The sequence below is a fragment of the Plasmodium coatneyi genome, chromosome 1 (assembly GCF_001680005.1).
Source record: "Plasmodium coatneyi strain Hackeri chromosome 1, complete sequence".
NCBI lineage: Eukaryota > Apicomplexa > Aconoidasida > Haemosporida > Plasmodiidae > Plasmodium > Plasmodium coatneyi.
Window position 1 is genome coordinate 709,661 of NC_033556.1, and position 27,282 is coordinate 736,942.

The 27,282-nt window shown below is 39.4% G+C and overlaps 5 protein-coding genes across 5 annotated transcripts; 3 read left to right on the forward strand and 2 right to left on the reverse strand.

The window, feature by feature from the left end:
* Nucleotides 1–284: 284 nt before the first annotated feature.
* Nucleotides 285–1,483, forward strand: PCOAH_00001590 (Uncharacterized protein; the record flags this gene model as incomplete). Its single annotated transcript, XM_020056976.1, has 5 exons — nucleotides 285–337; nucleotides 506–656; nucleotides 795–887; nucleotides 1,021–1,161; nucleotides 1,292–1,483. 5 exons carry the CDS (start codon nucleotides 285–287, stop codon nucleotides 1,481–1,483), a joined length of 630 nt encoding a protein of 209 aa, XP_019912426.1.
* Nucleotides 1,484–2,335: 852 nt separating this feature from the next.
* PCOAH_00001600 (Uncharacterized protein) lies at nucleotides 2,336–3,558 on the forward strand (the record flags this gene model as incomplete). Its single annotated transcript, XM_020056977.1, has 2 exons — nucleotides 2,336–3,361; nucleotides 3,541–3,558. The coding sequence occupies 2 exons, from the start codon at nucleotides 2,336–2,338 to the stop codon at nucleotides 3,556–3,558; spliced, it is 1,044 nt and encodes a 347-aa protein (XP_019912442.1).
* Nucleotides 3,559–8,572: 5,014 nt separating this feature from the next.
* On the forward strand, nucleotides 8,573–13,071 carry PCOAH_00001610 (Serine/threonine protein kinase; the record flags this gene model as incomplete). Its single annotated transcript, XM_020056978.1, has 2 exons — nucleotides 8,573–12,856; nucleotides 12,988–13,071. 2 exons carry the CDS (start codon nucleotides 8,573–8,575, stop codon nucleotides 13,069–13,071), a joined length of 4,368 nt encoding a protein of 1,455 aa, XP_019912419.1.
* A 1,456-nt stretch (nucleotides 13,072–14,527) lies between these two features.
* PCOAH_00001620 (Phosphatase) lies at nucleotides 14,528–15,481 on the reverse strand (the record flags this gene model as incomplete). The annotated part of the gene is made up of 1 exon (XM_020056979.1): nucleotides 14,528–15,481. One exon carries the CDS (start codon nucleotides 15,479–15,481, stop codon nucleotides 14,528–14,530), a length of 954 nt encoding a protein of 317 aa, XP_019912395.1.
* Nucleotides 15,482–20,643: 5,162 nt separating this feature from the next.
* On the reverse strand, nucleotides 20,644–27,282 carry PCOAH_00001630 (SICA antigen; the record flags this gene model as incomplete). Its single annotated transcript, XM_020056980.1, has 8 exons — nucleotides 20,644–20,969; nucleotides 21,535–21,693; nucleotides 22,023–22,998; nucleotides 23,155–23,835; nucleotides 24,480–25,052; nucleotides 25,187–26,052; nucleotides 26,207–26,966; nucleotides 27,208–27,282. 8 exons carry the CDS (start codon nucleotides 27,280–27,282, stop codon nucleotides 20,644–20,646), a joined length of 4,416 nt encoding a protein of 1,471 aa, XP_019912585.1.

Here is a 27,282-nt window from a genome sequence, read left to right on the forward strand (position 1 = left end):
CCATTTGGCATTTTTTTTTAGTTTACCTGGTTGGCTCAGTACTGTAGTTCATACCCGTTTGGCTCCCCCTGAAAATACTACGTTTGGGGTTTCTTTATCTGTGTGCGTAAAATGGTGCACCAGCAGGTGGGGGGGAGAAGGGCGAATTTGTTTTTTCCATGTAGACCTCTGAATTAAGAAGTAGCCTTCTCTATATTTGTGCATACCCCCTTTCAGTAGGAAGGAACGGCGAATCGGCCCGCATGCCCCCCGAGTCAGACTTGTGTCTTTGTATGCATTCCACCATGGCGTCGGATTCGAAGAGTTATGTTAACCTGGGCGGCTACCAAATTCCGAAGTGAGTAGGAAACATTGCAGCGCAGGAAAGACGTCACGCGTTTATACATTGGGAAAATGGAAGGAGGGTCCTTGCTACAGTCCGATGCTGCACATGTGGAAGCATTTAAGTATCGGTATGTTTTCCTATCCATACACTGCACAACTTCCAACTGACCCCCCTTCGCAGGACAGTGTTCGATGGGCTGAGCCCTATGGAGAGGCACAAACTGATGATGTCCTTGCACTCTCTACAGAAGACCAAAATGGAAAGTGACCAGGGGAAGTACCTGGACGACTATGACGTATTGAAGAAAAAGTACCAGTTTATTCACGACGCGGTGAGCACAAATGAGTCATCCAGGGGGATAGCCAGACGAACGAACTGACGAGTTAGTGGGAAGCAGTTTGGCGACCTCACATGATACGCTTATCTGCACATGACCATTCTTACCCGCCAATCCATCCCCCTTTCTTAGGACAACGAAAATAACTCCCTTCTGCAAAAGTACTACAAGAGCATATGCAACAAATACGTCGTCTGCTATTTGAGTGAATACAAAGAGAAAAAGGTACTTTCCATGTGTTGTCCTTTTGCGTATCCGTTATGTTGTTCCTACACACGTTTTAATAAGCATGTTTTTTTTTTTTTTTTCTCTGTTTGGTTCGTTCACCTCTCCTTTGCACCATCCCACGGGGACGCAGATTGGCCTGAGGTGGAGGACGGAAGATGAAATTGTGAGCGGGAAGGGACACATGATTTGTTCCGCCAACGATTGCAACAACACGGATTTGAAGACGTACGAATTTCTCTTTCGCTATGACGAGGGGGGCATCCAGAAGGAGGTAACGGAAGGGTGGTGGGCTCTGTGTTGCTCGCCCACTCCAAATATCAAACGGAAAAACGTGTTCCCTCCTGTGAAAGTCGCAATGCCACACAACTGTACTGTGCCTTTCCTCCTACACCCAATTGCAGACGAAGGTGAAGCTGCGGGCCTGCATGGATTGCGCGTATAAGATTAATTACGGAGAAATTAAAAAGTACCTCAAAAAGAAGTCCAAGCGGAAGGGGAAGGGCGGCGAAAGTGGGAGAAGTAGCAGCGAAAGCGAAAATAGCAGCAGTGAAAGTGAACGTAGTTGTAGCCGCAAACGTGGAAGTAGACGATAACGGAGCCACATCGACGATCGCGAAAAATAGAAGCCATGTACTATGCAACAGTACCAACTGAAGTGAGTGCCGATTTTTTTTTTTTTTTTTTTTTTTTTCCCAACTTTTCGTCTGCCCGTTTGGTTGCCCCTCCAAAGAAGGAAAAAAGTCCCGTCCGATTTATACCACATTGGAGGGAAGACAAGCTTTCCCCTGACTTCCTATCTTTACTGTTTTGCAAAAAAGGCAGTATACCATATATAACTCAACCTGTGGAAATTTTCCCGTGTGAACTACCATGTTGTGCGTTATCTCGTCCAGACCACGCAAAAATACCCCTCCGCTGCACAACACACGCAAAGAATTATTTCCAATTTTTTTGAGCAAGGATTGTTTCACTTCCCTATTCGCGCAGACGCAGAGCTGCCTTTTTGTTGTTCTACCGTGTTTGTTTTCGCATGTCCATTTGTAGCAATTTTTTTTTTTCCCCCTTTTTTTTTGTTTTCCCACCTGTGTTGGTACTTATTTGTGAAATAAACGAGTAGTAATTTTGGCCCCCTTAAATGGTGATACCTTCATCAAAAATGTTAAAGCGTCACTTCACGGCATGGTCTTGTTTGTGGGAGATAAATATAAAAAAGAATAAAAGTAAGTAATTTTTTTTTTACGTTATAGGGAAGAAAAAGGGCTCACCCTCCCTTACCTACACCTTTGCTTAACCCACACGTGTGCATCCCTCCTCGCATATGCACACAGATCGAGCTACAGAGAATGTGCCTTTTTGAGGAGCCGAGAGGGGACCGCTTACCGCTAACACACACGTAGATTTCCACGTGTGTACATTACGGAGGTAGAGTTCCCCCGGGTGCCCCAATGAAGCCGCTTATCTGCGCACACAAGGGGCGCGTCTACAATGAAATTACCAAGCAGACGAAGCTTGCCAAAAATAAAGACACCCTGCAGAAGACCAAATACCTGGACATCTCCTCCATCTCGGTCATTATCGACTGGTTAAACAGTCTCCAATTAAGTAAAAAATATATAAATGAACAAAACATTTACGAAGAGCTACAAAATGGGCACTTAATTTTAAAGCTAATTCAGCTTTACAACCCCCAGGTGGAAATTAAAGGAATATTTCCAAAAGCGATGAAAAAAAAATGTGCAATCCAAAATTTGGAAAAAGCTTTGTCAATCATTTATGGAAATAACCCATATTACTACTCCATGGTTTCTTCGCTAGATATATATGAACAGAAAAAAAAAAAAATTCATATATTGTTAATACAGCTTTTTAGCAAATTCGAGTTTGCCATTTTGACCAGAATAGCAACTCCCTTGTTAAACTGGTACAACCAAACACTTCGGAAATTTCAGGTGCCCCTCCATAGTGAGACACTGAGCAACCCCTTTGACGTCACCCCGAGGGTACATTACAAGGAGAAAGCACATCTCAGAGGGGATGATTCCCCAAATGAGGAGGAACACAAATCGGGGGAGACCAAATGGAAGGACTGTATATTGAAGAGCTTCGCAAGTTATGTCCTATTTAAAGATAAAACGGAAGAAGCAGACAACTACACCCCTCACATTGTTAAAGACTTTTCCGACTGCATAAAAATCTTTCTCATATTTTACAGATATGGTTACATAACCCAAGAACAATTCAGACATGCAAACATATTGGACATACGAAATAAATACTTCTTTCTGCGGAATTTGCTCAAAAAGTTGAACATTCCAATTGTTTTACAAAATCAATATTTTAATAATCCCTGCGAAGTTGCAATTCTTTTGCAGCTAAAATTTATCCAGTTCTTCATTCGTAATGAGGGGTATGAAAAAGCTATTGATTTGGATGGGGAACACTTTTTTTTTTCTGACCTGTTCAGGCAAAAAGTAATGCAAACTAGCGAAAAAAAAAAAAAAAAAAAAAAAATCAAATTGTACATGGGGGTTACCTCAGTGACTCGTCAAACGGTGGTTGCACCCTCGTGGGGGGCGATAACGGAATCTCGAAGAAGAACACAGGTAGGAAATTCTCACGTGTTTCGAACTTGCCTATATTACATACGCAGAAACGAGAATCGACATAGTTACACATCGAAACGGCCGTTTCGTCGGGTGACCAAATTTGAGCCAGCCGAATTACAGCTAGCCAAAGTGAACGCCTACCATGTGCAAGGAAAAAAAAAAAATTCTCAGCAACGCGACACTTGGTACACATAGAATGGACAACATCATTCCCATGTGCGGGCATTCCGAAAAAGACATATTCAGGAGGAGACACATAAGGGTCATATGAAAAATATTTTACCCGCATAGTGAAGAGAACGCGCTGCGCAGAAAAGCCACCCCAATTCAAAGGAAAGAAGACACATAATAAAAAATAACAAATTGGGTTGACCCCCGAAAAATAAAAACAAGGAGCGATAACTCTACTGAACATACCGCATAGGCGGCAAGACAAACCTTGGGGAAATGCAAAATACGCTTTGACGAACAGTCTATACAGATTGGAATCCCCCCAAAAAATTAACACTAAATGGCATTGCAAAAAGAGGAAGCATGGAAACGGAGCGTCCTTTTTGGGTAATGCGAAATTACCCCAAAATGGGACCTCTGCTTCGCGAAATGTTTTAGTCGTAGTCATAAACCCTGCTCACAGGAACAAAATGAAAAAGGCAAACCACAAATGCTACTGAGGAGTGTACGTACGTGTACGTACACTTGTGCACAATCCAGATAAAGCTTAAAAGCGGCCAACAATATTGGGGAAAAAAAAAAAGAGAATGCGCATTACAGTTCGCTAAAATGTTAGATTACCCTTTGATCCTTTTAGTGAGCTCACTGCAGGTGATGTGGAGCTTTCCGTTAGAACGGCTCATAAAAGTTATTTTTAAAGTGCTCAATTTTTTTTTCTTTATCAACTCACAGAAGGGGGAGGGGTGAAAAAAAAATAAAAAACAAATTACTCTCTGAATAACGTTTTTTCACACACTAACCCGCTGAATGCATGTTAGCAAAAAATATATCATCACAACGGAGAACTCTCGCACATGTATACTCATATGTGCTGTGTAGGACCGTCAGGTAGAATAGCTTGGCAATTTTTATGCGCATCAAAATGCCTTCATAATAGTGCATTCCGCAGGGCGGAAGAGCTGTCAGAAGAAAGGCACGTTTGCAAGAGCAGTTTCGCTCTCGCGGACTGGACTCCTTGTGCGTAACATGTGGCGCGCATATCGAGCATATGCACATCTGCAAGTGTCCATATATACGTGATGCATTTACTCGCAAAATTGGTTAAGAGCGAAACGGCGCACATAAGTACACTAACATTTTCGCAATGGTATGATGTGCACTTTTTACCTTGCACTTCGTGGGGGAGAAAAAACAAATTTCAAGATTTTTTCTATGGGATAAAACGGCATAGTCAGTATTTCGCCTCCATAAATTTAAAATATTCGCACGAAAGTGTAACAATCCTTGGGAATTTTTTAAAAAAATATATGGCAAAATTTTTTCGCCTCCACTGAAATACTCATATAATGTGCCAATTGGAAAAAAAAAAAATACAATAAAACAAAAAAGTAAAATTAATTAACATTTACATCTTGCTCTTTCGTGTACTGTGATCATCGTAGTACACCTTCTGCACATTTTTTGTAACACGAAATTGCTTTGCGTAATCTGGTTGCTCTATTTTTTTTTTTTTTTTTTGATCTTTTTTTTGTGTCAACGTATACCATGAGAAAACAGCAACATGTGTATGTATGTGCTTACACGTGGCTGCACGCGGATGGGTAACTGAGGTGTGCATACTCAGCGATGGCAAGTGTATATTTATATATAAATGGACGCATATGTGTAATTATACATATGTGCAAATGCAAAGCATGAGCGGAAACGCGCCTCCCTCGAAGAGGAGCACACATTCATACGCATCATTACACATGTGCGCGTTCAGCCATTCGTGTGTACTTCAGATCACCATGCTCTGTTGCACATTGACACACACGCAGGGTACGCATATGCGTATGCGTCTGTAAACACCCCGCGTTGCAAGGACGATTCGGCAATATACGCATGAGGATACGCGAACATGAATACAAAATTGCACACGTGGACACGCAAACACGTTCAAATTTGATCAGCAAGGTGTTCAAAAAAAAAAAAAAAAATACAATTCATTCAACACAATACAATGCAATAAAGTGGTGGCAATTTTGTGACAAAATAGCAACTGCGACCAGGTCACGAAATGCCAGTCCATCACACCAAAGCACAAGAGAGAGACAAATTCCAACCATCTTTAAATTTAACCAAATACAAATCCTTAACTTTCTCTTAAACAGCTTTTATTTTTTTATGATTGCTTTCTTTTTTACATCGCATTGCACAATTACGCTCACACTGAACGAATGTCCTTTTTTTAAGTTTCAATACATGCTCACAGGGAAGCAGCTCGTAACTTTGATCTTAACCGGAGAAAGAGATAAGCAATCAAAATTGCAGCAAAAAAAATCAGAAATAATCAGAAAAAAAATGAACCAAAAACGAGTGGTAAAATAAATAAAAAATTTTATTGCCATTCTGATCAATTTTGTATGAACAAACTAGCGCTTTTTTTTTTTTTTTTAACGCAATGTGTTAAGGTTTTTTTTTTTTTTTTGGTTGACCAGTTTTTTTCGTGCATATGCATGTTTGCTTATTTTTGACCCATTCGCACATTTATCACACTTATCGCATTTTTCACACTTGTCACGCTTGTCACACCCTTCACACTTGTAGCATTTTCTCGTGTATACATTTTTGTTCAACTTACATATCTTGACAGTTTGGCCACCCTTTCGCGCCACTTGTGTTTGTCACACCCTTCGCGCTTCTGCGTCTCCCTCAGTTACACTTGCCCTTTCCCCACTTTAAAAAAATGCTGCTTTGCTTTTTTTGTTTGTGAACCATTGTGAACACCTTCTTAAGGTTGCGCTCCTCGAGCTGTGCACTGCGTGTTCAGCTTTTCAATCGACAAATAATTTACCCCGAGCTCGGCGCACATCGAGGACATGCGCGTGAGTGTGTCTCTGTGCATACATATCCCGACCTGTTGTTTGTACAACTTGTGTGCGTCTCATGTCCAAACCACCTGCGTACCCCGTTCGCCATTTTTTACTGTCCATTATATATTTCCCACCCCCGCAATGCACTGCAATCATATTTCCCGCGCTCCCCATGTCTTGGCAGTCCACTTTCAAGTACACACACATTATGCATAATTAAGTGAATTAAAGGATCATTACAGACGTAGGCCGCCCTGTCTTCCAGTTCATTTTTATTTAATTGCATAAATCTTTAAGCCGCTTGGGGAAAATATGCGCCTGTGCGTACGTACACATATGTATACGCATATATACATACATATACATACATGCGCACCTGTATTACGCTCCAAGGACATGCATTTATTATTGTACACATGTGCATATGAGCCTTTGAGTGCACGCTGATAGGTAGGCATCTTCACGCGTATGCCTGCAATTTTGGCGGAGTTTGATAACCCTTACGGTGAAAAAATAAAAATGAGAAGAAGTGATAAGGCATGACCGTTCATCTCACGAGTGAGACCTTTTCTGCATTCTACGCCGAGCACACCACCCACACAGGGTTCACATATATATATATATATATTTATTTATCCTTACCAACGAGCTAACAATGGCTTGTTAGTGACCCGCTTTTCATCACTACGAATTCTTCACCACGCAGAACATCACGTGCGTGTGAAGACATGAATTTTTTCCTAGTTCAATATTGTTTCCATATACAGACAATTTGTAGCCAGGCGAAACGATCGCACTTTAGATTTTTAGACACATGGCTCTTTGGGTATCCGTTCGTCGCACCCTTTAGTAAGAGTGCGCCTACATCATTTATTTTGTTTTTCTTCACCGCGTTTGCTACATTTTGTTGCGCCACACTGGCATTTTTTTTTTTTTCCCATTACAATACATGAACAACTTTGGTTGTTACCACGCAATATCGCAGCGCATTCGCGAATTTTCACACTGGACGCGGTTTCTTTGCCCTTAATAGGTGAGAAGCGCGTGTAAAGACACAATGTACAACTAGGGCGTTACGTTGGTGTAACCCTTGCATAGTATTACTTGTTATTGTGTTAATTTTTTTTTTTTTTTTTAATGATTTTTAGTTGCTTTTTAGTTCCTTCACACATTTCTCATGTGTTTTTCGCAAAACTTTACCGTTTGACACGCTTGGCGTTTGTCCATCTGTGGTTTTTCGTAGCTCTCTCTTCCCCTCCCTCCGTTTTTGTGCGTCTTCTGCACTACACCTGTCATTGGCCTTGCAGAAACACTCTTTATGTATGACCATTTCGTTGTTTCCCTTTTTTTTTTTTTTTTTTTTTTTTTTTTGTTTGGCTAGCTCCACGCATTAAGGGGAACATTTCTGTTTATGCAATTTTGCCGTTTTAGATTTCATTTGCATTGACTATATATTAACCCACTCGTTGGTTTATTTTTTTTGAGGAATGAAGTTCCGTTTTATGTTTTCCCGGGGGGTGGATAGTTGCACACATCCGTGCGTTCACATATTGTGTTTATGAGTAGTAAACATATATATAATTGTCCACCCGTTGTCTGTTCTTTTCTTCGTACTTACTTTTTTTTATTTGCTAATTTAGCGTGATTATTTCCGTTTTCCTTACCGTTGGGACGCATCCTCCTGCTCGTAGTGCAATGTGCAACACCCCTAATGACACCACGTAGGTGTGATCAGCAAGTAAGGTGCGTCCGGAGTTAGTATTCCCCCTTTGAATGCCTCTGCAGTTTTATGCTGAATTGGTGCATTTTACTGACACGCTGTCCCAGGGTGTTGAAGTTACAACGTGGAAACAGTAAAGTTACACTTTAAAGTGGCAAAAAAAAAGGAAGAAGCTAGTTATAGTGCATGTCTTTTATTCGTGTCTTTTTTCCCTTCCCAGTCCAAAACTCATTTGTAACGAGGTAAGAGGAAGAAATACAACGGTGCAATTCTGTATCGGGTAACCTACACAAACTATACTACCTTTATAACCCTGTAAAAACCTAAAGAATGATTGAGGCAACAGGAAAGGTCGAGTATAGCAAGTCGAAGACGATTCCCTGTGATGGCAGCAATGATGATGATGAAGAGGAGGCTAGTAATTACCTGCCTGTAAAAAATGAAAAAACGCTAGATCTAGAAAAGGAGAATGAGACAAGTAACACCCTGGATGATATGGAGAAGAAATGCCAAGCCGATGAGGTCAGCAGGTCTGGAAAGGGGGCCAAGTCGAAGGGTGCAAAGGGTGTTAAAAGCGGGAAGAAAGAAAATAAGGTGAATGCCGCCAAGAACGTGAAGGGCGACGCAGCGGTAGAACTCACCAAAACAGACACCCTTGATGACGGTACCATGGATACAACTAGTGGAGGAGGTACCCCTTTTGATCTGATTACCAACGTGGGTATGGAAAAAACGTTGCATGAAAATGCCCCGGAAATTTTGAGTAAAGAGGGAAAAGGAGGACTTCCCCAAAGTTCGGACCACGTGGATGAAAGTAGAGACAACATGTGTATGGTTAGGATGGATACCCAGCTTGCTTCCAATGGTAACATGTACAGCAGGAATGTCGCCAGTACGAAGTATTATGATTCCATCGGGGGAAGCGGCACAGGTAGCAACGGGGACAGCAAGGATAACGCAGAGAGCGTTTATCCCAAGGAATTCTCCTCCGTGGAGGGAAAAAAGGGCGAAGATGATTGTTCGCCCTACGGAGGTAACCCCGATGGGATGAAGAACAGTGTGGAGCAGGCGTCAAAAGGGATCCTAAGCGAGGGCACCTTTGTAGCCGATTGCAGCAACATATCAAAAGAGGAAAAGGAAATATTCGCGAAAATGATAGACGACCAGACGAAGAAGAATATAATTAATGGTGGCCATAAAAATGGCGCAAAAGAAAGCGAGCCGTTCTGCATGGGCAGCGGAAATTTTTCCATCCCTGGTAAGGACAACACGGATTACACTAATGTGTATATGCATGGAAGGAACGACAACGGCAGTGAAGTCCTGTCGTACAATCATGCCAATGGTGGTGTGTGTGAAAAGGAAGGCATACAGACTTCCTATTCGCATGGTAAGGACAACCAGACGGCAGTCATGAATTATTGCACTGACGGTGCTGGGAAGCAATGTTTGGTCAACTATCCCGATATGCTGATGGGAAAGAAATGGAGTGACGATGTGGGAGGTGGTCATCATCGCCAGGACGAAGACAAGTGCAGCACGGAAGACGTAATCTACGTAGGGATGCAAACGGGTGGAAATAAAGCACAGCAGTACGAGGCGGATAGTAAAGACTTCCTCTACATAAAGAAGGAAGATTTAAAGACGGTTGCATATCATCAGGATATTTTCAATGATATAGAAAATATGAATGATAGCACCACAGAATGTTCCTCGTCTGTGAGGGACATCCCCCAATTGGTTGCTAACCATTCGGGAGTCTATTCAAGTAGGGTAAGCGACAAGGAGGGTGTAGTTATCACCTCGGGGCACTTCACTACATACAGTAATGCTAACAGTTTGGAGTTTAAGAATTCTTCGGCAGGGGAAGGTTCCCATTTGGAAATGGAAATGGAAAAGGAAAAGGAGTTAATTTGTGACAACTTGGGGTACATGCCGGTGGTGAGTAATGGTCCTAACACTGCTGAAGAGGAGGGAGCAAAAAACTCGTTTGCTCAGCATGTTGGTGGTGAGCCGAACAAGGGCGGGGTGGGTCTTTACTTGGCAGCAGGTCATACTAATAAAGGCCATTTCCCGCCAGGCGCTAGTAACAGTGCGTTGGAGAAGTGCGTGGTGAGTGAGAAGAAGGAGCAGGGAGGACCGATTAACATCCAGGGTAGCACTCCTATTGGTGGTCTAACGAGCGGTACCAATATGAACAGTGGGAGTCTAAATTACAACACCAGCAAGGGGAACGTCCTCCACGGGGAAACCCACTCCCCCAACGAGGCACTATACAAGAAGAAGAATTTCTACACTGAGAAGGAGGTGGTAGACAACATGAAAAAGAAAAACGAAACGACGCTAATAAAAGGTGAACTGCTTGATTTTTCAAAAAATGAAAATGATGAATTTTTGGAGGATTATTTTAAGAGTACAATTCCGGAGAACCTTTTGAGGAACATAAAATATGAGAACCCAAGCAACACGTTTAATGAAATGGTTAGCAATAGTGCTCATTACGATTTGGCTAGCCAATTGAGGAACAACAATTTAGCGAACACGTTTTATGGGTCTGGGCGTAGTGGGGACATGGGGGGGAAGAAAAGTGCAGAGGCGATGAACAACTCTGGAATGGTTGTTCCGGGTATGAATCTTAGAAGCAGAGGAGGAGCAACAGGGGTAGTAACGGCTACAGGGGGAAGAGATGCATTCCATGTGCAAGCAGATAAAGGGATGGATGCCAGGGAAGATTCCCAGATGATGCGCAGACAGAACAACGGTAGTTACAACTACATGGGGAATAATAACTACCACGGGAGTGGCTACAATGGGAACGGTTACAACGGGAACGGTTACAATGGAAATGGCTACAATGGGAATGGCTACAATGGGAATGGCTACAATGGGAGCAGTTACAACGGGATGGTCAACAGAAGCACGAGAGTGTGCAATGAAGCGGAATCGAATTACGCGTCTGGGAAGAGGTACTACATGTTGCCGCCCAAAAAATGTGATAACGTGAAGGACCAGAAGAACCAAATGTTAATGGCCTCGAAGCAGAAAATTAAGAAAATCTGGAACAAGTTTAAGAGTGGCGCGTCTAAGGATCAGAATCTGATTCCGACGTTCGAGAATGAGCAGAATTTGTTCCCCAAAATGCATGCACAAATGGGGACGCAAATGGGTGCACAAATGGGCACTCAGATAAACGCACAGTTAAACGCACAGTTAAACGCGCAGTTAAACACGCAGATAAATGCGCAGATGCAGGCCCAATTAGGTGTGGCCATGCACCCGCAGGTGACGTCTCCACTGCATACACAACTACCGGGACAGATGCACAGCGATTTTTACGGAATGTCAGGACCCTTCCAGACGTGCAACCAAGGTGGAGTTGGCATCATGGGCGTGGGTGCAGGTCCGTTGATGAGTCCCTTCAAGGAGTGCATAAGCAAACCCCTACGTCGAGGCAGCAATGTGGTAGAGAAACCAATAAAGTCCAAATGTATATACAACTGGAAGTTGGCGCAGAAGTCGCTTCTTAAGATGTTACATAGTGCACACAACTACAATTTTAACGGAGTGCAATACGCAGATTGGCAATTGACCTCCATCCCGACGTTGGGTTTTTCCAAGTCGAGTAACCGAGTGCAACAAATGTATAAGGCAGTGATTCCCTCGAAGGATGGTAATAGTAAGAATGAGGTGAAGTTGTTCTTGAAAAAGGTCCCGATATATATATGGATCAAGCAGTATAACCTAATGAATGAATACGATGGAGAGTACGTAACGGACGGGGAAAATTTCGTCATGGAGGCGACTTCTTTAGCTTTCCTGAATGAGCACCATCCAGGGATAACCCCCAAGTTGCATCGAATTTTGTATGAGCCTGATGGGAAGGAACCCAATGAGTACAACATCCCCCCTAAGTCCATGTTTAACAGTTTAGGCTTATTCAATGATATTCTAACGGAGCGATTAAAATGCAACATAAGTGGCAACATTGTTATTGTGTCTGAATTCTTCAGTGAGGATATTTTAGATTTTATCGACCGAAGACAGAAAAAGTTAAATATGAAAATAAGCAACAATGAGAAGAGCTACATTTTATACCAATGTTTGAAGTTACTGATCAGGTTGCATGACGCAGGTTTGTCCCACTTAGATTTGACCCCAGAGAATATTCTCATTTCCGATAGTTATGAGATGCGTTTATGTGACTTGTCTAAGAGTACGCCAATATATACGCACAATTTGAGACACATAAAGGATGTGAATCGGTTGTATTTGTTTGAATCGTGTGAGCCTACCATTGCGAAAGGAGCTTACATGCCTCCAGAATGTTGGAAGATTTATTGGAAATATGACACGATGAAGATTAAGAACCCGTTACGTGATTTAAAGAACATCACTGATCAGGAGAAACGGAAACAATTCTACTTTGACGTATCCAGTGCAGATAAGTTTATGTTGGGTGTCTTCTTCTTTTGGATATGGACCAATGGGAATTTGTGGAAATGTTCCGACCCGTTACAGGACGAGGACTTCTTCTACTTTGTCAAGTGTGACATGAACTTTGACAAATTCGAGTTGACGCGCAAGTGGCCGAGCGAGTTGAAGAGCATCATCAAGGTGAGCCATCAATTCGCGCAGCGGCGAAGTGGTCTCTTTGTGTGGACCGTTGTTTGGTTTATATGTCTGTTTGTACGACCATTTATACGCGCATTTGTTCACCCATTTGTGCGCCTGTTTCCCCCCCGCAGCAACTGCTACACGTGGAGCACAGGAAGAAGTTGAACCTGAAGGACCTGAGCATGCACCCATGGTGGTCCTACAAGTTGCAATAACCACGGTGGGTTGCAAGGAGGACAAACCAACACAAAGCAACAATCACAGTACAGTATGTGCGTATGATGCCCACCACCACACGTCACATCGACGTGAACGCTTTTAAGGGCACCAACTCCGCGACATACATTTTGAGCAGAATACCCCCACGTTACGTCACCTAACAGGGAGCGTTTTACATGCTCGTCGTTCTTCCACTTTGGTTCCTTTTCTATCCGTTCTTGTCCGTTTTCTTTTTTTTTTTTGTCTCATTTGGAAACTCTAATTTTTGGTCATTTTTTAGTACTCTTATTGAGCTGCAAAAACTTACGTCGGGTGTGTATACTATACTGTACTATTCTATAGTATACTATGGGCCCCTTTTTCGCAGCTTATTCTTAACTTTTTCCCATTTTGCGAACCGCCAACGGGTTGCCCAAACTTACATTAGACATTTTAAAAATATTAGGGCTAAATTTTAATCAACTTTATCAATGAATGAGTTTTATTTAGTTATAGAAGGGAGGTGGGAAGTAAAAAAAAAACCCACCCCCTGATTAAAATATTCGCGCGCGGGGTAGGTCTTACAGATGCATGCATGCAGAGATGTAGAAATTTAAACAAAAGGAGAACAAGACGGGGGGGTATATATATTTAAATATATAGCGTGCACGGAAATATTCTTGTAACAAAAAAAAAAAAAAATAAAAGGTGATAAAACATATTGGGGGGGAAATGAACAAAATATTCGGAGCGTGCACTTCTACATGCCTCAAATGCATTCATGTAAACAAAAAGGAACGGGAGAGCTTGCATGGGGCGTGCACGGAAAAAGTGGCACGTACACATAAAAGTGTATAAATATATACACCCACACATATATATATTTACATGTGTGCACTTGCCCTTATGCACAGTACCCTGCAAACTGCACAACGGAGAAGTCCGCAAAGGGATACGGGTTCGGTCGGGTCGGTCGGCTCGGTTACGTCCAGTCGTCTTCTCCGAAAAAAAAGAAAAGAGCGTAAGAAGCATAATAATGCATACGTGCAACCATCGTATAATAATCATCCGGGCGTGTTTAGGTTTAAAAAAAATCATGGGATTTACAAAATTCGTTCAAGCTGTGGTGGGTAGATTGGGTATAATTTTGAACTACCCTCTCCCCCCTGGTAAGGCCTTCCTCGTATGTTTCTATTCTGGAGTGAAAATTGTTCATAGGGCCTCTCTTTTCTGATTATGCTTACATGTTTGTGGGGTTGATAGACTTTATTGGGAACCCTCATAACTTGGGGTTAAAAGCGCCCCTACCCCTCTGGGGCAGGCATCCCCGTGAAATGTTAAACACCTCTATACGTGGTAAGCAGGTTCTCCTATGTATAACCAGATGAATAGCACACCCACAACGGGGGCATATACACACAACACACTTGTTGCTTCCCAACTTAAACAGGCCAATGGTGTCTTCTCTTTCCCCTACGCGGTATTATCCTTCTGCTTCGGAAATTGCTTCTTTATCATGTAGAATGTAACACCGATGATGAATCCCACGAGGCAGCCAGCGAGAGCCTGTGACAGGGTATGATCCTGGATGTAATAACGACTCCAAGGTATTGGTAACAGCGCAATGAGGGCAAGGAGGTAGGCCATTATGGTCCACTTATCTTTTTTGGACTCTGGTAGATGCAGTAACATAAAGGTGAGTAAACTGAAAGAAAAGGCGCTATGTCCGGATGGCATTCCATAGCATCGCAATGCACTATGAACCGGTCTACCCATTTTTATCATATTCTTCAATACATAATCGTTCAGTATTAATTGGGTGGGGAAAATGAGACCAAGGTAAAACAAAAATTTGTTAAAGGTTAGCAACAACCCCAGTAATGTTAGAATGACTAATCCATATGGTATGTACCCATAGATGGTGGAAACCACGGAAAGGATGTCGTCGGTGTTTCTAACAGTAACGAATAGTACACCATACATCTCCATTATACACGTCTTCAATACGGCTAGCTTTTTATTTTTATTCATCATTTTTTGGAATATACTAAGACCTTTTAGCTTATCTGCTATTTTATACTTGGCTTCACATAAGGGGTACTTGGCATAGAGCTCATCGTAATTGCCATCACTTCTAAGGTAGTAATGAATTTCCTCCTCTGGGTTTATAAATATAGGCTTTAAAGAACTCATTTTTTTACTGCGCAGGTTATTAATTTTTATCTTTTCGTCCAAATAGTCCTCCATCTTTTTATTCACATTTTCTTTGTCCTCACCATTCTTCTTATTCTCCTTCGTTCCATTTTGATCTGATTGTAACACCCGACCCTTGGCCCAAGAGGTAAAGTAGCCTATCAGGTTGATGCATCTTGCTGTTGTTATTAACTGCCCAAAAGTTAGTACTGCCGGTGCATAAACGGTTATCATGCTAAAACTCTTGGCTTCTAATTTGGGGATGCTTCAGCAGAATGGGGGGGTGAGTCGCGAGCGAAAACATAGGCATAACAGGGGAAGACGACCAGAGGGGATGGGGGAGGAGAAGAGGTTCTTCTACAAACGTCGTCGTCGTGATGGTCGTCTTTCTCCCCTTTCCTATATATACGTATAAGTATACATATAGCTATACGCGCTTGTTTTAAGCCATGAAAAAATTCGGAGCATGCTACGGGTACATGTTGCGGGTAGATGCTAAACGCTCGAACCGCGCTACATGCTTCTTCGGGGGAAACTTCTAATTTTTTTTCTCACGTCATCTCATATCTGCCATTTAACACTCCAATAACGCAGGGGTATGATGACTGGCGAAACATAAGTACGTGGAAGAAGCTGCTTGAACTCGGCCCGCGCCAAACTTTTACCGTTACGTAGGGAGCCACGGTTAGAGTAACATTTCGAAAATGGCCTCGCGTAAAAAGAAGCTATTATTTTTTTTCTATTTTTTGCAGTTCAGTACGGCTACTATATAGCAACGAAAAAAAATTAAAAAGGTAAAAATAGGTACATAAGAATCAACGGTAGAAATTTTAAAAAAATTCTTTAAAAAAGCAATTCCATTTTTCTTAAAAAATGGTAAGCGTGAACCCGGTAAAAAAAGTAAAAGTAAAAACGGCAAAATGGCAAAACGGAAGAAGCGCAAAAAGCAAAGGCAAAATGCGAAAGGCGAAGCGCAAAATAAATTTTTATATTAGGTATAATACATATCACCCTCGTTAGAAATAATAACTCTTTTCCCCTCTTCTGGAGAAAAAAAAATTACGGAATATAAACGTAAATATTTTACCGACCGACCGCGCATTATTTTTTTCTTATAGCATTATATATAACCTGCTTTTTTTTTTTTTTTTTCTGTGTGCATGCTCTGCATTTTTTTTTTAAATGTTGGTACGCAGTAAAGTATATATTATGCGCTCAGTTTGATAATGGGTAAAACTTAATATAAAATTATAAACATGTAAAATTTATAAACGTAAATTTGACATATGCTCTCGGCACGCATAGCAGCATGGCCAATAACAAAAAATGACATATATTTTTTTTTTACGTACGCAAAAATATTCTTCACGGTATGTAATTTATATTATGCAAATTATTGCAGATATGTTTTCGTTTTCTAAATTTTTAAAACTGCAATTTTTCGCTTTCTCAAGATTGACACGTTTTTGCTGCTGCTCAGCTGTGCCTCTTTTCGCGCGTTTATAAATTTAAAAAAAAAGAAACAGACCATCCTTCCGCATAAAGTAAAAGTTACTACTAAGTATTGTCGCAACGTAAATTTCAGCGAGGCACCAATTTGCGAACACGTGGTTTGTTTTTTGGAGTATAATTTGCTGGCTGTCTGCGCCTATCCCGACAGCGCAGAATTGTAGTTGCACTTGTTACGTTGCTTTTGTTTTTGTCTTCGTCCGCGAAAATTTTTCCCTGTCATATAATTTTAAATAAGTTTTATTGCTAATAAGTACAACTTTAATCATCAGGATATGTGAATTTAAACTTTTTCTGAATTCAATATTCAATAATTATTCACACGTTGGAATACACCGGGTGGTGGGTATGTTTTGAGTTAGTGAAAAATATGTAAGAAAGACGCATTTCACAATTGCCAATTATGTGTGGCACGACAGCAGATATACAAGAGGAACAGTATTTTTGCGATTATTTATAAAAATTAGGAAAGGTGCATTATAAGCAATAATTCAAATGAAAAATTAAATACCAACATTGTTACACACAGATGTTTCTTATATAGATAAAATGTGTACGAAATATTTTATTCATAGTTATATGATCGCTGCAGTGACTACTAAGACGTGTATGAGGACTACTGATATTAACATATTAGATTTGATGGTAATTATAGACCGAATACAGCCTTATGTTAGGAAGTTTATTTGATAAATTAAATAAAGAATAAAAAAAGGAGGAGCTCCAAAAAATGTTACATTCTAAAAAAAAACCTGAAACACCTGTGCATCCTCATTTTCAAGATAGGGGGTCATACAAGACAGGCTTGGTCGAACATGGAATGTTGCGTCCATTCGTCTCTAGAAAAAAAGCTAAGTTAATCATCGATTCCTCTAACATTATGGAAACAATATATCATACATTAAGAAGCACATTTTTTTTTGTCAAATCGGCATAGCTGCTACGATGCTAAGAATAATTTTACGTTTATGCTTTTATCATAGAGGTGTATGCGTAAATTCAGTGATAACATATAAGTATTTTATGTTAATATATATAATTTATATCTTCCTTGAATTGTAATTATGATGTATATATACATTACTCGTTTTACGCTGAACGGTTAATAGATTATTCCATTTGGATCGACGTTTAAAAGGGAATAATAAAAAAAAAGAGGAGATAGTTTGCAAGAAAATATGGAAAAATTTTTATACAGTACATAAGTATAACAGGGTAAAAATTGATATACATAGTTCGTGTTGGAAGCTATGATAGGGGATCTTTTACTAAACGGTGTTTCTAATTTATTTTATTTAGAAAACACAGGAGGAAATTATTCATCATTTAAGAGAGGGATAAAATTTTTTAGTAAAAGTATGACCAAATGATGTATCGCAACGTTATCGAAAATGAATCCTGCCTTGTACAAGCATTAGTATGGGCAAATACAAATGTAATTGGAAAATGGGGAAAAATGTCTTTACACTTTTTACGTTCTATGCAGAGCATTTAAATTTTACTAATTTTTCTGTTTTGTTAGCAATTTTATTTTTGCGTGATTGTTTTTAATTGAATAACTTAATATGGTTAGAAAATCCCCCTTTTTCAGTGTTTTCCTGTTAAAATAATGTTTCCTTTTGTGTACAGGTTATCCATGAACTTTGTTTTTTAGGATTTATCTCAATATGTCGTTATCATTATAAATTGAATATTTTGATTAATTTGTTCATATTCTTCTTAACAATTATGGAAAAAACTTTTTCCATTTAACAAAAAACGTATGACACGTAAGAAATTATGTGTGTTGAATAGAACGGAAAAATATTTAATTGTTTACAAATTTGCACATTATGTAATAATTAATTTGGGGATTATGTTATTTTGTCTGACGTCTTTTATTAATTATATGGTACAGAATTTACATATATCTCATTCTGTAAACACTGCCACAAGGTTTTCTTAAAAATTATGCGGTTGATATTTTACTGTTTAAGTATTATATGTGAACTGCGAAAATTGGAGGTATTTTTTTTGACATCTATTATTTTATAGAATAATTTTTTGAGAAGAAAGAATGAATAGTATATTTATGTAATTATAAGAAGTTATATTCACACGCCTCTAACTTTACAATTCTGTTGGTGAGAGAGTAGTATTGTGTTTTGCGGTACACAGTAATATATATGAATGAACATTTTGAATTATTTACTGAGAGCAGTACATAAGAAATTCAAGAAATGTGCGATATTGTTCAGTGCTCCTTTTAAGTAGTATTAGAAATATGTACCATTTCATAATTCCTTTTCTACAGAAGGAAGGTGTGTAATAATGATTGATGTTTATTTATGAACGGGTTCTTTGGGTTTGCTCGCATCCGTTTACTTTATAATAAATGACACTGCTACTATTGTGATGCACGCTTCCAATGGAAGATATCTTTTGATATTTATGTTTCTTAAAAGTGTAAAATATTGTTTAGGAAGCTATATATACACATTACTCTGGGTTTAGGGTATAGTAAATATTTTATTTCTATGCAAATCGATAGGATATTATTTATGTATAAATAATATTTTCATCATGGAGTAGAACCCTGTGAAGCATTCAAATATTAGAAAGTGGTAATGTAGAAAATATGGACGCAGAACCTATTAAAATTGATTTGTCCAATGAACACACATATCTCTCTGGAATTTTTTTTTATTCGGGTTGCTAACACATTGGGAATGGGACGAATTTAAGGAATAAGGAGTGCCTTCTTTTTTTTTGTTTAACCTTTTCACATGGTTCATGCTTATGTGTGATTTTGTCCACATGTGTATATGGGAAACCGCGTAAAAAAAAATTTTTTGTTTATGGGGGTGTTTTTTTTTTGGACAGCGTAGAACGAATTTCTATGGTCTTCCTTTTAGTTTTAAAGGTACTGTATGTTGTGAAAGTCATGTATTCTGCGTTATCTAAAACATATATATTACTTAAAACGAGGACATCTTGTACGAACAGAAAAAGAAAAAGCGCCATCCCAGGTGCACACATATTATTGCATAATTATATACAATACCAACTTGGGGGATGATACTGATTTTCCTACTGCAACATTTTGACAGCAGTTTCCCTTCGAGTAAAAAAAAAAAAACTCGGTGCACCAAGGAAAATTAATTGCCCCCCTTAGAAGAAAGGAGCCCAGGAACATTTTTCACATAACCCGCCACATTCATACCTACATATAATTATATTTTGTGCTGCGCGTTGGGAGTTCTGCTAATTTGAGAATTTCCTTCAAAAAAAAACCCTCACCACCCTTTTTTTTTTTTTTTTTTTTTCGAACCTACGCGAACCTTCGCGAGAACGTGCACACTATTTGAAACACTCTTCAAACATCCATAATTGGACCTTAGAAAGAAAGAAAAAAAACAAATTATTAAGATTAAACAAATTACACAGATAAATATTTATAACAAAAAAATTTAATGAACATATATTTTTGATCTTGGCAGGAAGAAATTTCCCAACAAATCAATGAAGTGAAAGAAAATTTTTTTTTTCACTTATATTGTTTACACATGAACATGTAAACAATTTAATACACAAAACGAAAAAAAAAAAAAAAAAAAAAAGAGTATTTACAACACCCTGAACTCTAAACCCTGAACTTGGAACCTGTTCCTCACGAACATCTTCCTAAGGAATATCTTCCTTAGTAACAAAGTCTTCTTCCCTAAACCCGGAATCTGAACTGTGAATCCTGTTCCTTAGGCACACCTTCCTTAGGAACAAAGTCTTCCTCCCTAAACCCGGAATATGAACTTGGAACATCTTCCTTAGAAACATGAACCCTGAATTAGGAATCTGAACTTAGAACCTTTTCCTTAGGAACATCCTCTGTAGGAACGACGTGTTCCTCCCTAAAAACCTAACCCGGAATCTGAACTTTGAACCTGTTCCTTAGGAACATTTTCTTGTTTTATAAACTCAGAATCCATAAATTCTTCTACAATGATTTTAAGGAAGTCTTCCTTCGTCGAATGCAGATATTCCCTTTGACATTCGTCTAAGACTTCTAAATGAATATCAATAATGGTGCGGCGAACAACACCACGAAGATCAGCATGTTTTGTTGATCTCTTCGTTCTTCCCGTTGTAACAGATCTTGGTTGTTTACGTTCCTTTACTAAGGTATATTCATGTGGACCATCATCCTCGTCGTCCACATGATCAAGGAGATGTTCTTCTAAGGAAGGGCGACCAGATACCTGATGAGCCCTTCTGTGACGTTTTCTTCTTTTACCAAGAAAGAAAAAATACTACAAAAAAAAAAAAAAAAAAAAAAGGAGAAAATGTTTCTTTAATAGGCGTGAAATCGTGTTCATGCAACAATAATTACTACTTCAAACAAAAGTGTGAAATCCTACACAAACCCATAAATGCGAAATCCTACACACACCCTATGTACTAAATCCTACACGCTCCTTAAGTGCGAAACCTTACGCTCCTTTACTCATTTACTCATTCATTCATTCCTTTCATTTTTATTTTTTTTTTTTTTTCCTTTTTGCGGAAAAAATATTTTCTCCTTTTTTTTTTTTTTTTGCTTACTTTCCAAAGGAGATAACTTATGACAGAGGTACCAATTAGGACAGGAGCCAAAGGAAGGTAGGGGGTAAAATCAGACGGTTCTATGGGGTTACTAACTGGAACAGCTGTAGGTGACGGTACTGCTGCAGCTGTTGCACGTCTTGATGGTGGTGGACCTTGGGGTTTGTTTCCACCTTGTTGTGGTGGCCCTTGAGGTTTACCGGCAGGTGATGGTTCCCGTGTTCCCAGACTACCAGAACCGGAAGAACCTGGATTCCAGGTTCCCGTGGAACCGGTACCGGAAGAACCTGGGTTCCAAGTTCCCGTAGAACCGGTGCCACAAGAACCGGGGTTAGTATGAGTGTCGCCACCTCCTCCATCTAACAAGGAAGTAAGAAAAAAGGGGTGGTTTAAATAAAATCGAAGGTCGCAGAAACTGACATGTTGCGTGCACCTTTTGGGTGAACACATTTCTTTATTTTATTTTTTACTTTTTAATTTTTTTACGTCCTAATCTTTTTTGCACTTCCTTTTTACGCTTCTTTCACTTTCTAAATTTTTTTACGTGTCCTAATTTTTTTTACACTTCCTTTTTACACTTCTTTCACTTTGTAATTTTTTTTATTTTTTACTTTTTTAATTTTTTAAACCGTACACCGGAGTATACACGTAGACAGGAAGTGTTCACTTTTTTTTTTATTATTATTACCTGGTGTTGCTGCATGTGAGGTTCCTGGGCCGGAGGAACTGGGATTCTTTGAACTGTCCATAACTGCAGGATTGAGACCTGAAATGTTAGAGGTAATGACATTAGTTACAGTAACAGTACCCATATTACTACCTGGTTCCCCAACAGGGCCAATTCCCCCCCTTCTAGCTTCATGGTGCTCATTAGGAAGAGAAGGAGTGAAAGAAGATGCTGGCAGATCGTCGTCCAAAGGAAAACATGCATCAATGTTTTCCTCAGCATCAGCTTCTCTGTTATTACAATCTACAGTTGAAGACGTACCTGCTCCTGCTTTCCCTCCTGCACTTCCTTGATCTGCTGTACCTGAACTACCTGGTTGTGGTGGTGTTACTGGTCCACCTGGGGGTGCTGTGGGTGCTGGTGCGGGGGGTTCTTCACTTCTGGCCACTTCTGTATTCTTTTCCTTAGGGTTAATAGCCTTTGGTTGTTTATCCTCCGGACATATTTTCTCTAGAGTTTTCTGTATTTTTGGATTACCCTCGAGATTCTTTTTTACTGTACTCCATATATTTCCATTATTCCCTCCCTTGCAATTTAGACTGGGTTCCCTTTTACACTCAATGCAGGAGCCACTCTTACCATTATCCATACACCAAGTATCCTTTTGATTATTTCCTTTCTGAAACATTTGTTTTATGTTTTCTTCTGTAATAGGACATTTTTCCTTAAATTTCTCGAGCAGCATATCTGCGTATGCATTCAGTAGAGCGCATTTCATAGTTTGATGGTATATTTTATTATTTCCCTTTGCATTCGGTCCACCGCTTTCTTCCCTTTGAGTGTTGTATATATGCTTTAAACCTCTAACTATTTGTACACATGCTTCTTTATTCTTCTGTTCAGTGCCAGTACAATAGTTGTCCATATTATCGCCCGTATTAGACGTGGCATTAGCGAGTGCGTCGATCCCTCCCTTCATACCGTCCCAAATGTCCTTCTGCCAATACAATGGAAAAAAGAGAAAAATGAACATGTAAGTAATAAGTAGTATATATAGGAAAACTCTTTCATTTCCTTCCTGTGAAAATGTACATACGACCACTGTAATTCTATAAAATTAGACAGCAATGTTCAATATGAATCCTTCCCAAACCTCCCACACCGTTGTGCTGTTCCCCTCCCTTTTGCGCTTATCCCTTTCGTCCCTCGTCCATTGTGTTATTACACATTGGGTGCGATCACATAAGGACTTAAATGTAGAACTTATACCTTCATCTAATTGTTTTTTTTTGTTGTCTTTATTGTGGAACACTTCATCCAACTTAGGTTTTACTTCCTCTTTTTTCCCTTTATCTTCTATTTTACACTTCGCATAATCCCCATACCTATCACATTGAACACAATCACCACCCTTACCATTCGGATCCTTACCCTTACACCATTCACCTATCTTTGCATTCCCTTTATCAAATGCTTGTTTTATTGTTTCCTCACTGATCTCACAGGGAGATATAACATACTTTCCCAATTCATCTGCATAAGCGTTCAGTAAAAGACAGGCCATAGTGTGCTTAAAAATCCTGTTATCTTCTGCCTTTCTCATTTTTTCCGCCTGTTCACCCTCACCATTCAGATCACTCTGATCTATTTGAATACCGTAAATGTACTGTAATCCTGCAGTAATGTATCGGCATGCTTTTCTCTCTGGGTCCGTAACTATTCTACTATCTGTCTTTGAATGTCCACTGCAATGAGTTTCCATATCTGCGTTATTTTTAAATATATATTCAAACATATCTGTGGCCCGATCCTTGATGTCCTTCTCCATGTTATCCTGTTCATAGAAGGAAAAAGAGGGAGGAAAGGGAAGGAAACAAATGTATGCTATGTAATTATATGTCCATCCCCCCTCTTATAATTATTATGTGCAATCCTACAATTATTATGTCCACTGCCACCCCTATAATTATGTCCATCCCCTATATGTGGGCGTCCATTTTCTTCCCCCGTATATCCGTTTTGTACACAACTACAATACACGCACACACAAAAAAAAAAACTGTCCCCAAACTGTATTGAACAACAGTGTCTTTTTATGGTAATGAACAAAACTGCCCCAAACTGTAATGAACAAAACTGCCACAAACTGCTATGGACAACACTGTGTTCCTTTTAATTGTAATGAAGACAATATATATATTGTGTTCACTTAGCTCTACCCCCTCTTTTTTAATTCTAATGAAGACAGTATATATTGTGTTCACTTACCCAGGTGGGACTTGTTCCTTTGTGTACACCCCATTTCTTTGTTACGCATTGTACGCGAGCACATAATCCAGTTTCCTTGGTGCAATCTTTGCCTGTAAAAAAGAGGAGTGATGATTTCGGTGCAAGAATTAGTAGTCGTTGAATGTGATGATATACAGGGGTGATGGTCCCGGTGATAGGTGGTCCTGGTCGTGGTGCCGCTTTTTGCACCTTCTTAGAGACAGATGCTAGTTTTGCATTCTTCTTACATAAAATATCTATAGTAGACAGAGTTGTCTTTATGTCGTTATTCGCCTGGAGCATGGGTTCCACCTTATTCTTTATTTCCTCATTGTTTAATTGACAATTCAATTTCGCTTCCCTCTTACATTCAATACAATCAATACCACCCTTACTTTTATCCACACACCAATCATCCTTCTTTTCATTCCCTTTTTTAAATGCTTCCTCTATGGTCTTTCCGTCTATACAAGTTTCCCCCTTCTCTTCTAATTGGTCGACATAAGCATTTAATAAGACGCAGGACGCAGTTCGATGAAATATTAGGTTGTCCAGAATCCACTGTTCATTTTTTGCTTTGTCCTTACCCTTTTGAATTTTATATATATGTTCTAAACCCTTAACAATGAATTTGCAAGCCTCTTTATTTGCACCCACAAATGTACTGTTTCCATCTTTAATGTCCTTACATAAACTTTCAGCAGTTCCATTCGTTTTGTTTATATCCTCAGACAGTCTCCCTAATAAGCTTTTAACATCCCCCCAATATCCACCATCTTCACCCTAAAAGGAGAAAGAATATATTTTTATAATCAGTAGACACATATATGGTTAGTTGTCATCATCCTCGTTAATAAACGGAAGGTGCATTGCTCATTAAAGTTCACTTAACTGTAGGGCATAATGCTATAACTTACCCAATCCGTTGGATTGTTCTCCCGGCGCCCTCTATTCTTGAACCATTTAGGTGTAACACATTTTACACGTTGACATAGGTCACTATCAGTACAGAGAACATCGGAGGAGGATGGATTTGGGAGAGGTGATGATGCCTGTTTACTACTTTCTGCTATGGCTTGCTGAAGGGCGTTCTGTAAAAGCTCCACTTCTGCTTCCTGTTCCTTCTTTACTTCCTTCTCAATTTTTTCAATTTCATTTTTCAGTTTGTTCAATTCTGGACTACTTACAACTGTGCTACCACCCGCCCCACTGTCGTGACGTGCAAGGCTTTCACGCTCAGGCACCTTTCCTCCACTGTATTGCCGTGTACTACTTTTACACCATTTCCCGTTAGTTAATGCTATTATTTTATTAAGCATAATATTTGTCTCAAATAGTTCGTACAATTCACCTCCCATATCATTTCCTTTTCGCTCAGGAATGTTAAGTACACCATCATAAGAACATTCCGCATAGTTCTTATCTTTATCCATGTCCTGCCTTATTACTTTCACCCCCTGAAGGGCATGTTCTATGACCTTCCTCGGTACACAAAACCAATCCATATACCACATCCATACTTTTAATAAATCACATAAGGGAATATCTTTCACAGTGTTCTTACAACCTGTTTGGTTATCCTTATACTGTTTTTCTATTTCTGTCACGAGTATTGTATTCCTCACCAAGACTTCGCAGAAGTCTTTATATTTATTCATACCATCGCCAAGTTCTCCCTCCAAATCTTCACATAGAGAGCTCAGAGATTCCCATTCCCTATAATTCACCTTGTCCGCATCGGACACATTCTTAGAAAATGCTGTAAACCAATCTTCAATAAGAACTGCATGGGAATGTGGCATATTAAACATACGCATATTATATATACTTACTATACTTTCCTAAGAAAATTCACTTATATAAACGCAAAGTGCACATATATGTACATGTTGTCCGCATTGTTCCCACTTGATCAACGGAAGGAAAATCTTCCTTACACTCTTCTCCGTTCTCAAATCCGTTGCTTGTTTGTTGAATACACTCGAGAGGATTCTTTTTTTTCTTCATTCTTTCTCCTACTTTTTGTAATACTTCTTCTAACTTATTACTTGGTAAATTACTGCTGTCATCTTCAAAGTCCCGCAACTCACTCTCATTGTGTCTTCCCAATAGTTGAACCATGCCTTCCATGCTCCCCTTCTGCCTTCCTGCTGCTACTTCTGCATTCCCCCCTGTCCCCGTAGGACACCCTGTATTCCCCATTATAGTTCCATACATTTGAGTGTCACTTTTCTTCTTTTCTAACCATTCATTTACTTTATTTCCTATAAAATTTGCTCCTATTTTCATTCCACTGAATGGTAGGTCTTTACACTTCTCATGTGCTCCTATTAATTGACGTGCTTCTAAACTTACCCTTGCTGGTTCCATTATCCATTTAGCTATTTCATCTAACTTACAGTGTCCTTCATATAACTTTACCATAGTCATACTTCCAACTATACACCTAAAATAAGATTCCACTTCACCCAGATCTTCTATTTCCGCCTTCCCATCTACTTCTTTCCCTTTTCCTTTAATCCCATTCATGAAGAATTTTATTCTTATTAGAGTCTTGCACATTTCCTTCCTAACATTCGTCCATATAGTTCGACTATTGTCTATGCCACTACAAAGTGCTGCTACTTCTGTAGTATCCGTCTTTAAACGTTTCATTAATTCGTTAAACTGTCCTTCCAGGTCCCTCCATATTCCATCCTACAGTTCAAAAAAATTAGCGCACACATGTATATTCTACTGCATTACTCTGCTCTCGGAATTTATCATAAGTATATTTTATACTATTCCTCTTATATATTCTTTATTTGCTGTATAGCAGGAATGAATATACATCACTTTCATATTCAATCTACTCTAATATTTTTATCATAACTCATTCTTAACTGCACATAATCATACACTATTCCCCCTTTTCTTCTGCTTTCTAAATACTTCTTACCCAATAGTTTCCCTGTTCATACTTTCCTCCGTCCAGGAACCATGTTCGTATTATGTCAGCAAAGTATTCCGCCAT